Source organism: Oncorhynchus tshawytscha, linkage group LG13 (genome assembly GCF_018296145.1).
Source record: "Oncorhynchus tshawytscha isolate Ot180627B linkage group LG13, Otsh_v2.0, whole genome shotgun sequence".
In the NCBI taxonomy this organism is placed as follows: domain Eukaryota; kingdom Metazoa; phylum Chordata; class Actinopteri; order Salmoniformes; family Salmonidae; genus Oncorhynchus; species Oncorhynchus tshawytscha.
The window spans coordinates 9,187,942-9,202,941 of NC_056441.1; the positions used below are offsets into that span (position 1 = coordinate 9,187,942).

The 15,000-nt window shown below is 42.4% G+C and overlaps 1 protein-coding gene across 7 annotated transcripts in view; it reads left to right on the forward strand.

Moving 5' to 3' along the window:
• LOC112265785 (protein 4.1-like) overlaps window positions 1–15,000 on the forward strand; it is a 164,155-nt gene that overhangs the window by 148,508 nt on the left and 647 nt on the right. For 5 of the 7 annotated variants that reach the window (XM_042295133.1, XM_042295132.1, XM_042295136.1 and 2 more), the window contains 5 exons: window positions 2,951–3,079; window positions 3,360–3,473; window positions 8,538–8,618; window positions 9,097–9,222; window positions 13,911–15,000. The exon at window positions 13,911–15,000 is cut by the window's right edge and continues 646 nt beyond it. In XM_042295133.1, the coding sequence (XP_042151067.1) occupies window positions 2,951–3,079; window positions 3,360–3,473; window positions 8,538–8,618; window positions 9,097–9,195 (423 nt within the window). In that variant the 3' untranslated portion in view covers window positions 9,196–9,222; window positions 13,911–15,000. The remainder of the gene's footprint in view (window positions 1–2,950; window positions 3,080–3,359; window positions 3,474–8,537; window positions 8,619–9,096; window positions 9,223–13,910) is intronic. The other 2 variants (XM_042295134.1, XM_042295138.1) reach the window with 1 other exon arrangement.

The following is a 15,000-nucleotide window of genomic DNA, read 5'->3' on the forward strand; positions in this document are numbered from 1 at the left end:
AGAAATGGATAGGGGATAGTCACATAGTGTGAACAGGGGATAGTCACATAGTGTGAACAAGAGATAGTCACATAGTGTGAACAGGGGATAGTCACATAGTGTGAACAGGGGATAGTCACATAGTGTGGCCAGGGGATAGTCACATAGTGTGGCCAGGGGATAGTCACATAGTGTGAACAGGGGATAGTCACATAGTGTGAACAGGGGATAGTCACATAGTGTGAACAGGGGATAGTCACATAGTGTGAACAGGGGATAGTCACATAGTGTGAACAGGGGATAGTCACAGGGGATAGTGTGGAACAGGGGATAGTCACATAGTGTAGGGGATAGTCATAGTGTGAACAGGGGGATAGTCACATAGTGTGAATAGGGGATAGTCACATAGTGTGAACAGGGGATAGTCACATAGTGTGAACAAGAGATAGTCACATAGTGTCAATAGGGGATAGTCACATAGTGTGGCCAGGGGATAGTCACAAAGTGTGAATAGGGGATAGTTACATAGTGTGAACAGGGGATAGTCACATAATGTGAACAGGGCATAGTCACATAGTGTGAACAAGAGATAGTCACATAGTGTGAATCGGGGATAGTCACAAAGTGTGAATAGGGGATAGTCACAAAGTCTGAATAGGGGATAGTTACATAGTGTGAACAGGGGATAGTCACATAGTGTGAACAGGGGATAGTCACATAGTGTGAACAGGGGATAGTCACATAGTGTGAACAGGGGATAGTCACATAGTGTGAACAGGGGATAGTCACATAGTCTGAATAGGGGATAGTCACAAAGTGTGAACAGGGGATAGTCACATTGTGTGAATAGGGGATAGTCACATAGTGTGAACAGGGGATAGTCACATAGTGTGAATAGGGGATAGTCACATAGTGTAAATAGGGGATAGTCACATAGTGTGAATAGGGGATAGTCACATAGTGTGAATAGGGGATAGTCACATAGTGTGAATAGGGGATAGTTACATAGTGTGAACAGGGGATAGTCACATAATGTGAACAGGGCATAGTCACATAGTGTGAATAGGGGATAGTCACATAGTGTAAATAGGGGATAGTCACATAGTGTGAATAGGGGATAGTCACATAGTGTGGTCAGGGGATAGTCACACAGTGTGAACAGGGGATAGTCACATAGTGTGAACAGGAGATAGTCACATAGTCTGAATTGGGGATAGTCACAAAGTGTGAACAGGGGATAGTCACATAGTGTGAACAGGGGATAGTCACATGGTATGAATGTTATATTTATGCTATGATCTATCTAGTATTTTCAGGCCATACTTCACACTATGAGGGTTCTGTATTTATGGGTCATAGGTCACAGTGGGTCTATTTTAGACATAGGTGGTTTGGGAGATAATTCAGTTTCGAGTAAAAACATATTAATTCACTGTATGTATGCTGCATATAGTAGTTATGGCATAGTATAGTGGGTTCTGTTAGATCAAACAAGCAGTTAGATACAGTGGCCTTCAGAAATTATTCATACTCCTTCACTTATTCCATATTCTGTTGTTACAGCCTGAATTCAAAATGGATGACATTTTTTTTCTTTCTCACCCATCTACCACACAATACCCAGTAATCACAAAGGGAAGATAGATTTTGTAGATTTTTTGGGGCAAATATATTGAAAATGAAATACAGAAATGTCTCAGTTACATAAGTATTCACACCCCTGAGTCAAGACATGTTAGGATCACCTTTGGCAGCGGATGCAGCTGTGAGTCTTTCTGGGTAAGTTTCTAAAAGCTTTTGCACACCTGGATTGTACAATATTTGCACAATAATTGTTTTTACATTTCTTCAAGCTCTGTCATGTTGGTTGTTGATCATTGCTAGACAGCCATTTTCAAGTTTTGCCATAGATTTTCAAACCGATTTAAGTCAAAACTGTAACTAGGCCACTCAGGAACATTCAATGTCGTCTTGGTAAGCAACTCCAGTGTATATTTGGCTTTGTGTTTTAGGTTATTGTCCTGCTGAAAGGTGAATTCATCTCCTAGTGTCTGATGGAAAGCAGATCCACCATGCTTGAAAATATGAAGAGTGGTACTCAGTAATGTGTTGTATTGGATTTTCCCCAAACATAACGCTTTGTATTCAGGACATACAGTTCATTTGCCACATTTTTTATCAGTTTTACTTTAGTGCCTTATTGCAAACAGCGCTTCCTTTTTTTCACTCTGTCATTTAGGTTAGTATTAGGTAGTAACTACAATGTTGTTGATCCATCTGTGGTTTTCTCCTGTCACAGCCATTCAACTCTGTAACTGTTTTAAAGTATCCATTGTCCTCATGGTGAAATCCCTGAGCAGTTTCCTCCCTCTCCGGCAACTGAGTTAGGAAGGACACCTGTATCTTTGTAGTGACTGGTTGTATTTATACACCATCCAAGTGTAATTAATCGCTTCACCACGCTCAAAAAGATATTAGTCTGTTTTTGTAGTTTATTTACCAATCTACCAATATGTGTCCTTCTTTGCGAGGCATTGGAAAACCTCCCTGCTCTTTGTGGTTGAATCAATGTTTGGAATTCACTGACCTTACAGATAATTTTATGTGTGGGGTACATAGATGAGGTATTATACACTATTATCGCACACAGAGTGAGTCCATGCAACTTATTATGTGACTTGTTAAGCACATTTTTACTCCTGAACTTATTTAGACTTGCCATAACAAAGGGGTTGAATCCTTATTGACTCAAGACATTTTCAGCTTTTCATTTTTTATTAATTTGTAAAAAAGTTCCAATACCATCATTCCACTTTGACCTTATGGGGTATTGTGTGTAGGCCAGTGAGACATCTCAATCCATTTTCAATTCAAGCTGAAAAAGTGAAGGGGAGTGAACACTTTCTGAAGGCAGATAATATATACGACAAACTCAATATTCACTGTGTGTATTTTCCCTCTTTCCTCACAGTCTAACGTGGTGAAAACACAGACCATCACCATCTCAGACGTGTCTAACTCCCTACGAGGAGACGTCTATAACAAGGAGGTCCCCATCATGCACACTGAGACCAAGACCATTACCTACGAGTCAGCGCAGGTGAGAGGCATCGTTAGAAATGTAGTTCTTAAATAAAAACCCTTTATTAACCCAATGACTTTGTGTTAACAGTGAACTGGGTCATATTCATGAGGGTACCCAACAGGAAAAAATGTTTTCAAAATGAAAACAAGCAATTTCATATTGGACAAGTCATATTTCAGTGTCTTTTCTTCCTTTTGGTGCCTGATGAACATGAGCCTGTTTTTTGGTCTTAATCTCAGCCAGTAGATAACGTAATCCTAAATGAACCCCTTTTCTCCCCCTTGTGTTAACATAGTGTCTCCTTCAGCCCGTAGACAGCATGGCAGAGAGGGACTCTGGAATGCTGTTGAGTGCCCAGACCATCACCTCAGAGACAGTCAGTACAACCACCACCACTCAGATCACCAAGGTACGTCCTGGGCTTCCTGGTCTACGATCAGTTAAGCTTTCGCTAGATGATGTAGATTTGAGTCATTTAGCACAGGGATTCCGAATGTATTTTGCTTCGTGAACCACCAATTGAGGTGTTTTTTTTTTGTCGTGACCAATGTTCCCTCTAAGCTGCGTGTGTGCGCAGGACTGCCGCGCAGAAGAAATATCAGCCCCGCGCAGAGAAGCACTGTCAAGACTTCTGCCGAAGTCGATGCCTCTCCTTGTTCGGCGGTGTTCTGCGGTCGACGTTGCCGGTCTTCTAGCCATCGCCGATCCATTTTTCATTTTCCATTTGTTTTGTCTCGTTTTCTAACAAACCTGGTTCTCATTTCCCTCATTATGTGTTGTGTATTTAACCCTCTGTTTCCCCCATGTCTTTGTGTGGTATTGTTTATCTGTTTCATGTACGCGCACGTTAGACTGGTTGCTCTGGGTTATGTCAACCCTTATTGTATTTCGTGTTCGTTGTGCCGTGTGCTTTTGGTTCGCCTAAATAAAAGGCTCCGTTTGCTACCCAATATCTGCTCTCCTGCGCCTGACTCCCTTGCAGCCCCATTTACGTATACCTGACAAGCACGACATTGAACTTCCCTCCACTTTCTAGAGTTTTCCCCTTTAGTTAACACTAACAACGTTTCCCTTTACTGTGGGAATTGTGATCGAATCAATGTGTTATTAGCCACTTTCAATGCAACATACCGAAACAAAACGAACTATGCAAGAGATTTTGCTGTAGGCAGAACACATCGGAGTAGGATTCTATTGCATTAACATGCACGACTCAGGCCCATACTATACACAGACCGGTGTGCCATAACCAATCAGAGCTAAAGTATCCCTATATGCAAATAGACCATTGCCTTATATGGATCTGTGCCATTCACTTTGAACTGGACTGTGTTTACAGCATGTGCGGTCGTGAGTAGCGAAAGCTTCATGTAGCCACCTGAACACATTTGTTCTTATTATTTGCTAGTCAGTGAGTTATTAGCCCAGTTAGACCTAATCAGCAATGGAGGAGTGATTACTTCCTACAAGAGCACAAACTCATAATGTGTATGATTCTCTGTAGTAATGGTATGGGAATAATAAGTAATTGTATTTTGTAAAGTGGTTTCTTGCATCAAACAACACAACCTTTTCAGTCACCTTCTTGTCTGAAGAAGATGTAGATAAACAGGTTCATGTTAAGCCCTGTCTCATGGAATGTAGGCCTATGTTGAACACCACACGTTGGCTACTACTGCTGGTAATTCCCATATATTCCTGTTAATTCCCACGGAAAGTTTCTACCTCTGAATATTCACTAAAAATGTGCAACCCTATGGCTACCATCAAAAACAATGGAGAAATTGCATCCCATAACATTTAAACATGGAAATAGCTGTCCTATCATTCAGCCGGAAATATATGCAAATTAATATTAATACCATTTAAATGTATATGCTTTTTGCATTGGATATATTTACCATATCATATGGAGACAGAAACATAAACCTTTTACCATATCATAAGTAGACATAATTGCAAATGATTACATCTTTCCAATATATATATATATTTTTTGTTACGAATTGAACTTAATTAAATGAGTTGACTCTTCACATGGGATGATTTCACTGAACAACAAAAGAAAGGGAATATTGAATGATTCCCTATGATCCATTGCATCTCCCAAAAATGTTTTCAACATACATCTGTAAAATGATAGTCTAGAAACTAAAGCTTTGGTTGTCTTCCTCTCAGGCTTCCATGTCTTCTCCCTGGACCTCCTCAATGTCCACCTCTTGAACATCAGACTCTGAGGCCTCATCTTCACTGTCACTTTCCAACCTTGTTGAGGCTCGTTGTCAGGCTCAAAAAGCCTCAAATTTGCCCAGATGGCTACCGATTTTTTTAACCCTTGTATTGGTCAGCCTGTTGCGTGCTTTGGTGTGTGTGTGTTCCCAAAGAAGGACCAATTGCGATCTGAGGCGGCTGATGTTGGTGGGATTTAGAGGATGATGGAGGCAACAGGGGAAAGAGCCTCAGATCCACAAAGTCCCTTCCACCAGGTGGCTGATGAGATATGTTGGCACGACTGCAATATTGCATCTTCATCCCAAAGCCCTTGCTTGGAAGTGTAGTTGGCCAGACTGTCAAGAACCTTGCCTTCATTCAGGCTAAGGTGGCGAGACACAGTAGTGATGACACCATAGGCCTTGTTGATATCTGCACCAGACAGGATGCTCTTGCCAGCGTACATGGGGTTCAACATGTACGCTGCGGTGTGTATGGGCTTCAGGCAGAAGTCTTCACACTTTCTGATGCATTTCAGAACTGAAGTTTCCTCTGCTTGGAGCAACAGTGAAGTGGGCAGGGCAGTACGGATTTCTTCTCTTACATCTGCAAGCAGAGTCTGAACATCAGACAGTATTGCATTCAGGAGTTTCGGGCTGCTTACCACTCTCTCCCATAATACATCATCCAGGAGGATCCTCTTGATGGGGCTGTCCATATCAGCAGACTGTGATATGGTCATTTCTTGGAGAGACTCCTTCCCCTGCAGGAGACTGTCAAACATGATGACAACACCACCACAACGGGTGTTGCTGGGCAGCTTCAATGTGGTGCTCTTATTCTTCTCACTTTGCTTGGTGAGGTAGATTCCTGCTATAACTTCATGACCCTTCACATACCTAACCATTTCCTAGGCTCTCTTGTAGAGTCTAACCATTGTTTTCAGTGCCGTGATGTCATTGAGGAGCAGATTCAATGCATGAGCAGCACAGCTAATGGGTGTAATGTGAGGGTAGGACTCCTCCACTTTAGACCAAGCAGCCTTTATGTTCGCAGCATTGTCTGTCACCAGTGCAAATACCTTCTGTGGTCCAAGGTCATTGATGTTTGCCTTCAGTTCATCTGCAATGTAGAGACCGGTGTGTCTGTTGTCCCTCGTGTCTGTGCTCTAGTAGAATACTGGTTGAGGGATGGAGATGATGTAGTTAATTATTCCTTTCCCACGAACATTCAATCCACCCATTAGAGATGCTTGCAATACAGTCTGCTTTCTCTATGATTTGCTTGACCTTCACTTGAACTCTGTTGAACTCTGCATCCAGCAAATGAGTAGATAAAGCATGTCTGATTGGAGGGGTGTATGCTGGGCGAAGAACATTCAGACATCTCTTCCAATGCACATTTCCTGCGAGCATCAGATTTGAACCAGTTGCATAGACAGCTCGAGCAAGACATTCATCGAGCAAGACATTCATCAGCGTTTATCTGACTATGTTCCTTCATTTAGTCAAAAAAACTTCTGATTCCACCCAGTATTGTAAACAAAACTTACCAGAAAGCATGTAGTCCTTGGCTCAGACAGTATAGTAGTGTGGGCTCAATAGCATCTCATTAGTGTGCAAGATCTTGAGAATCAGCTCTACATGTGATGGAAGAATGCACTGTGCATACAGTGTTGCAATTCCATTGAATTGGGGATAGTTTAACCAAAATATGCCACAAGACCAAGAATTGCCTTGTGTATCCAACAAAAAAGGTTCACTGTTATAAGCTAACTTTTTTTGATGAAGTTAAGCAAAATTCCCCAAATTCCAGGGCTTAACCTCCCATGGAGAATTTCCCTTCAAGTTTCCGACCCTTTGCAGCCCTAGGTAGCCTCTCAGGTAGGTCTACATTATGATCAAATAGCAACAGCAGCCTACTTGGCCACTGTTATAACTGGAACTTAAAGCAGGTACGAGCCTCAGTGTTCACAGTAAACGCACCAGAAGTTACACATCATTTATCAAGTGTGCTCTCAGCAGACCTGACATTTGCTCAGTGGTAAAACATTTTTGAGGGAACATTGGTCGTGATCGCCATAAGGGTTGAGTGGTGAGAAAACATACACAGACTAAAGAATAAGTACAAATTTGATGAATAATACCCTCTTCTTCAAAACATTAATTAATTAATTAATTATTAATTAATAAAACATTAACTTAATGTAGATTTGAGTTTGCCGTCTTGTGATCAATTTTAAGAAATGGACTGTATAATCATGAAATTATTATTTCTAACAATGCAGGGTTTTCTCTGGATCAAAAATTGGCTTAGGCGTGGCATAGGGTGTGGCATGGGGCCTGGCAATGGAGCCTGGCAATGGGGCGTGGCATGGGGCGTGGCAATGGGGCGTGGCATGGGGCCTGGCAATGGAGCCTGGCAATGGGGCGTGGCATAGGGCCTGGCAATGGGGCCTGGCAATGGGGCCTGGCAATGGGGGGCGTGGCATGGGGCCTGGCAATGGGGCCTGGCAATGGGGCCTGGCAATGGGGCGTGGCAATGGGGCGTGGCATGGGGCCTGGCATGGGGCCTGGCAATGTGCATGGTCAGTCGTCTGCGCACTAAATTCTGTTTGGACCCTGGGGAAGAACATTTCTCTCTAGCAGTATGTTGTCAGGTCAAAGCTACTCTCTCTCCATACAGTATCTCTCTACAGTATGTTGTCAGGTCAAAGCTACTCTCTCTCTATACAGTATCTCTCTACAGTATGTTGTCAGGTCAAAGCTACTCTCTCTCTATACAGTATCTCTCTACAGTATGTTGTCAGGTCAAAGCTACTCTCTCTCTATACAGTATCTCTCTACAGTATGTTGTCAGGTCAAAGCTACTCTCTCTCTATACAGTATCTCTCTAACAGTATGTTGTCAGATCAAAGCTGCTCTCTCTCTCTATACAGTATCTCTCTACAGTATGTTGTCAGGTCAAATCTGCCCTTTGATCATGCTATCTGAACATTAATGCCTTGTGAGTTTTTTTCTCTCTCTCTCTCTGTCTCTCTCTCCCTCTCTGTGTCTCTCTGTGTCTCTCTCTGTCTCTCTCTCTGTCTCTCTCTGTTTCTCTCTCTGTCTCTCTCTGTCTCTCTGTCTCTCTCTGTCTCTCTCTGTCTCTGTCTCTCTGTCTCTGTCTCTCTCTCTCTCTCTCTCTCTGTCTCTCTCTGTCTCTCTCTCTATTTCTTCTCCTGGCCCTTTTTTAACAATCTCTTTATTTTTCTCACTTTCAGACGGTGAAAGGAGGGATCTCAGAGACTCGCATTGAGAAGAGGATTGTTATAACTGGAGACACAGAGATTGATCACGACAAGGTGGGGGACAGATTTCTACTTCTAACCCCCGGCTCTGTGCTAGCTGGCTCACTATGTATTCCGTTAGAGACCACTTCAGTGGAGTAACAATATATTATTCGTCTGGTTTAGATCTATTACACAGAATCTAACATTTCAAGTCCTCTGTATTAGTGGCGCAAATCAAAGAAAAGAAAAAAAAGAAAAGAGCTTGGTTAGTGATGTGAACTAAATGCTGGCTTGTCCAAATGTGGTACCCCTTTGACTGTTTGCTTGGGTAATGAACGTTTCCAACTCTTGTAGTCGTGTGGGTTTTAGCGACTGTATTTGCCTGTGGGGTGATTGTGTTTAATGTATGTATAGTCTTTTTATTAGTGCCATCAATCTCAATGTATTGAAACTTCCTTTTTATGTGTGTGTGTGTGTGTGTGTGTGTGTGTGTGTGTGTGTGTGTGTGTGTGTGTGTGTGTGTGTGTGTGTGTGTATTCCATCTTCTCAGGCTCTGGCCCAGGCCATCAAGGAGGCGAAGGAGCAGCACCCGGACATGTCTGTGACCAAAGTGGTGGTGCATCAGGAAACAGAGATCACCCCAGATTAACCCCAGGCTCACCTCTCCTATAACCAGGTCAGTAGTACCCCTAACCCCAGATTAACCCCATGCTCACCTCTCCTATAACCAGGTCAGTAGTACCCCTAACCCCAGATTAACCCCAGGCTCACCTCTCCTATAACCAGGTCAGTAGTACCCCTAACCCCAGATTAACCCCAGGCTCAGCTCACCTCTCCTAAAACCAGGCCAGTAGTACCCCTAATCCTACATTGTTGACAGTACAACGGTATTTGGCGGTATTTAAAGTTTTTGAATAATGAACGTTTGCTTTGTGCGTGACCCTTGAGTGGCAACACATACATTGTAAGTGATTTTAATTGATTATTTTATACTGTTCAATTAAACTTCAACCAAATATTTTTTTCTGCATTTTCATCTATTTCAGCATTTCCTGCACTCGTTTGAGAGGATTTCCACACTAGGGCTGCACGATTTAGACAAAATAAAATCAAGGCCTTATTTTTAACCAAATGTTGTAATTGTGATTTGACTTGCGATTTAGATCAAAGTACTTGGAATCATGAAAATAGAATGATTATTCTAATTATATAGTTAGAAGATAATAGTGGGCACTTTGAATACAGTGTTGTTTAACATGACAGTGAATGAAAATAACAGGGAGGAGTTATTGTGACAGGGTAGGAACCAAAGTGTTGGTCAGTGTTTCCTAAGGGACCCTATAATCTTTGGCTACATGAAATGTTTTCTCTTAGCTACTTCATGTAGCCAACATATTCATGCTTCACCTATTCCTCTTTGATTTGGAAACATGCTGATTTAGGTCTACACCATCACTGGTATTTTTAGGCTGTAAGGCTAGCTATGTTTAGCTAACTAGCGATTCGCATTTTCACAAACACGATTTAGACACAACTTGCTAAGAAAAGACAGACTAGCTTTTTGCAGATGTAATAGAATGTGTTATAGAACGCTAGTGGATTTATATTAAGAAGCAAAGTGGAAACAACATCGTAGTCATCAACATTGTTGCATGTGCTTCATTGACCATGCAGACTAAAGGCAAGTGTCTTGTGGTTGAGAATCTTCAAATGCGCTCCCTGAGGGACAGGGGTGTCTAGGTCTGTGTGGAAAGAGAGAGCAGAGAGAGGTGTGGCGAAAGAGAGCAGAGAGAGATGACTCAAGTAGTGAAGTAAACTATAAAAATTGACGCTACACACGGCGCATCACATTAAACAAACCAAACATTCAAATACCGCTATAGAAGATAAAGCAAAAACCCAAACCAGTCCGTGCATCAATACCGGTATATAGTAAAATATGTTATACCGCCCAGTCCTAGGTGTAATGGTTATAGTCGCCACCCTAATCACCACACTAAAGCAATCAGGACCCTAAAACAATATGCTAACTGGTCCTGCAAAAAGACTATGAGATCAAGGGATCCACAGTCAAGGGAGTCCCAAAGGGCACCCTATTCCCCACAGGGCTCTCGTCATTCGGAAAGTATTCAGAACCCTCGACTTTTTCCACCCTCATCAATCTATGCACAATACCCCATAATGACAAAGTAAAAACAGGTTTTTAGACATTTCTACAAATTTAATAAAAAGAAAAAGCTGAAATATCACATTTACATAAAAATTCAGACCCTTTACTTAGTTGAATCACCTTTGGCAGCGATTACAGCCTCAAGTCTTCTTGGTATGACACTACAAACTTGGCACACTTGTATTTGGGGTGTACCAAAGCCTCCTGCTTTGTCTTGGCTGTGTGCTTAGGGTCGTGTCCTGTTGGAAGGTGAACCTTCACCCCAGTCTGAGGTCCCGAGTGCTCTGGAGCAGGTTTTCATCAAGGATCACTCTGTACTTTAGTCCGTTCATCTTTCCCTCGATCCTGACTAGTATCCCAGTCCCTGCCTCTGAAAAACATCCCCACAGCATGATGCTGCCACCACCATGCTTCACTATATGGATTGTGCCAGGTTTTCTTCAGACGTGACACTTGGCATTCAGGCCAAAGAGTACAATCTTGGTTTCATCAGACCAGGGAATCTAGTTTCTCATGGTCTGAAAGTCCTTTAAGTGCCTTTTCTCAAACTCCAAATGGCCTGTCATGTGCCTTTTACTGAGGATTGGCTTCCGTCTGGCCACTTTACCATAAAGGCTTGATTAGTGGATTTCTGCAGAGATGGTTGTTCTTCTGGAAGGTTCTCCCATCTCCACAGAAGAACTCTGGAGCTCTGTCAGAGCAATACCAATGCCCTTCTCCCCCGATTGCTCAGTTTGGCCGGGCGTCCAGCTCTAGGAAGAGTCTTGGTGGTTCCAGACTTCTTCCATTTAAGAATGATGGAGACCACTGTGTTCTCGGGGACCTTCAATGCTGCAGAAATGTTTTGTTACCCTTCCCTAGACCTGTGCCTCGACACAATCCTGTTTTGGAGCTTTAAGGACAATTCCTTTGACCTCATGGCTTGGTTTTTGCTCTGACATGCACTGTCAACTGGCGGCAGGTTGCCTAGTGGTTAGAGCATTGGGCCAGTAACTGAAAGGTTGCTGGATTGGATCCCCGAGCTGACAAGGTAAAAATATGTTGTTCTGCCCCTGAACAAGGCACTGTTCCCTGGTAGGCCGTCTTTGTAAATAAGAATTTGTTCTTAACTGACTTGCCTAGTTAAATAAAATAAAAACTGTGGGACCTTATATAGACAGGTGTGTGCCTTTCCAAATCATGTCCAATCAGTTTAATTTACCACAGATGGACTCAAAAGAAGTTGTAGAAACATCTCAAGGATGATCAATGTAAAAAAGCACCTGAGCTCAATTTTGAGTCTCATAGCAAATACTTTTGTAAAATAAGGTATTTTTTATACATTTGCAAACATTAAAAAAATAACTGTGATCACTTTGTCATTATAGGGTATTGTGTGTGTAGATTGATGAGGATTTAAAAATATATATATAATCAATTTTAGAATAAGGCTGTAACATAACAAAATGTGGAAACTATCAACGCGGTCTGAACACCCTCTATGTACTGTATAGGGAACTGTGTGCCATTTAGGATGCAGTCAAAGCCTTAATGATCATCATTACAATAAAATCCCTCCTCCCAAGTTCAAAGCAATGCATGCTACTGACACTGGACAATGCATATGTATATTTCAACTCATAACTGCATGCTACTGACACTGGACAATGCATATGTATATTTCAACTCATAACTGCATGCTACTGACACTGGACAATGCATATGTATATTTCAACTCATAACTGCATGCTACTGACACTGGACAATGCATATGTATATTTCAACTCATAACTGCATGCTACTGACACTGGACAATGCATATATATTTATTTCAACTCACAATGCTGTATATTTCAACTCATAACATGCTACTGACACTGGACAATGCATATGTATATATTTCAACTCATAACTGCATGCTACTGACACTGGACAATGCATATATATATTTCAACTCATAACTGCATGCTACTGACACTGGACAATGCATATGTATATATTTCAACTCATAACTGCATGCTACTGACACTGGACAATGCATATGTATATTTCAACTCACAGTTCACTCAGGCCTATTCCTACATTAATCTGTTCATCTCTGCACGCGGTCTGTAAACACTGGTGCCCATGTGGTTTTAATTGTAGCCCTGCATGTTTGTGTCCAGTTAAAGCACCCAGGCTCAATCTACATCCCAAATGGCACCCTATTCCCTACAAAGTGACCAGGTTCTATATAGTGCACTAATTTTGACTAGGTTTCTTGTCAAACGTAGTTCAATAGGGTGCCATTTGGGATGTAGCCTCAGAGTCTGGTGCTGTTTAGCCAGCTGCCAGTGTGGTATGTACACACACGGTACCCCCTCCCCTCCTGAGACAGGGAGGAGAGACAGGGAGAGAGAGTGCCCTCCCGGTCCCACCATGTTCAGGCCCTGTGTTCATGGAGCCCTGTGTTCATGGAGCCCTATGTTCTTAGAGCCCTGTGTTCAGGCCCTGTGTTCATGGAGCCCTGTGTTCATGGAGCCCTATGTTCTTAGAGCCCTGTGTTCAGGCCCTGTGTTCATGGAGCCCTATGTTCATAGAGCCCTGTGTTCAGGCCCTGTGTTCATGGAGTCCTGTGTTCATGGAGCTTTGTGTTCAGGCCCTGTGTTCATGGAGCTCTGTGTTCATGGAGCCCTGTGTTCATGGAGCCTTGTGTTCATGGAGCCTTGTGTTCATGGAGCCCTGTGTTCATGGAGCCCTGTTTTCATGGAGCCCTGTGTTCATGGAGCCCTGTTTTCATGGAGCCCTGTGTTCATGGAGCCCTGTTTTCATGGAGCCCTGTGTTCATGGAGCCCTGTGTTCATGGAGCCCTGTGTTCATGGAGTCCTGTGTTCATGGAGTCCTGCTTTGTTTAACTTACACATTCCTTCAACCTAACAGTGTTTACATCAGTGTAGCCAGAGAACACACCTAACAATTCTATTCCCTCCCTCCCTCTCTGCTTCGCCCTCCGACCCCACCCGTTCCTTGTCTCCACCAGGCTCCTGCATGCTCCACCCTCCCTGTCTGCATCCTGCTCTTTTTTTAAATGCCTTCATCATTGTGATGACATGTGTGTGGTTCTTCTTTTGTGGTGTCTTTTCTGTTTTTACGCTTTTTATCTTGAGTGTTGAATCAGGGGAATGTTGAGGTAATGTTACTGAAGTTGTGTCTCTCTCTGTCCACTGTCTGTCAAGCTGGGGGCCAAAACTACCACGGCGCCTGAGGAAGATCAACTCACATACAGCCCCCCACCCCTCCCTTGTTCGCTTGTGTCACCACCATTCCTACATGTTTACCTCAGAGCCCCATTCCCTCACACCACCCAACTGCACTGCCTTGCAGACAGACACACACGCCACACCAGACTGGACCAGTCCAACCAACCAGAGTGAACAAGCTTCACTTTTGAACTATGAACTTTGATCCTCCCAGCCAATGGAGTTTAACTGAAGGAGAAGGGAACAAACATAACTCTCCAGAAAACTCCCAGAACAATCCCTCTCGGTCGCTCTCCCTTCCACTCTACTGCCAAATCCCGAATGACTGAACTGGATCTTCCAAACAACAAAAATATTGAAATAAAGTATTTTAATTTTTTTCCCCTTTCTCCCATTTTTCTGGAGATTTTAACGAGAATTTTCAAAGGGCATTTGGTCATTTAATTGTGTAGAGATTGCAGGGACTTTGTTCATATTTTTCTAAGATTTTTCTTCTCGTCGTAATTGCAAAATCGGTATCTTCAAGGTCAACTTTGAAGGGACTCTTATTCTGAAGGGGGGATGATAACAAGGGATTGTGGGTGATTTTTTCTGTAACTCTTATTAAACCATCATGATACGAGGATCCCTCTTCAAATCAAACAACTTTACAACCAATTTTGGTTTCATCTCTTGTACAGTACAAAAAGTTTGTAATATTTATTTTCCCTCTCAATGTGAAAAGTATTTTTTCAATTTAAGTGTAAAAAATATCTAATTTCATCCAAACATTTTTGAGGGCCAATTTAATATCTCTTTGAAGAAATTGCTTCATTATCTATTCTTCTGGATGATACTCACACCTTTTGACTGTTTGTGTTTGTTTTTAGTCGTCGTCGTTGTTGTTGTTGTCACACTGGGGGGAAAAAGGGGCTTCATCAGAACTGGAGTGAAAGAAGCAGAGTATTGAAATGACTATTTATATTTGTTAGTTTATTTACATGATTATTTCTGCATATGTATCCATTCATTTTAGATCAACCTGACTTTACAGGTTTGTAGTTATGTGTTTTTGTATTAGGCTACT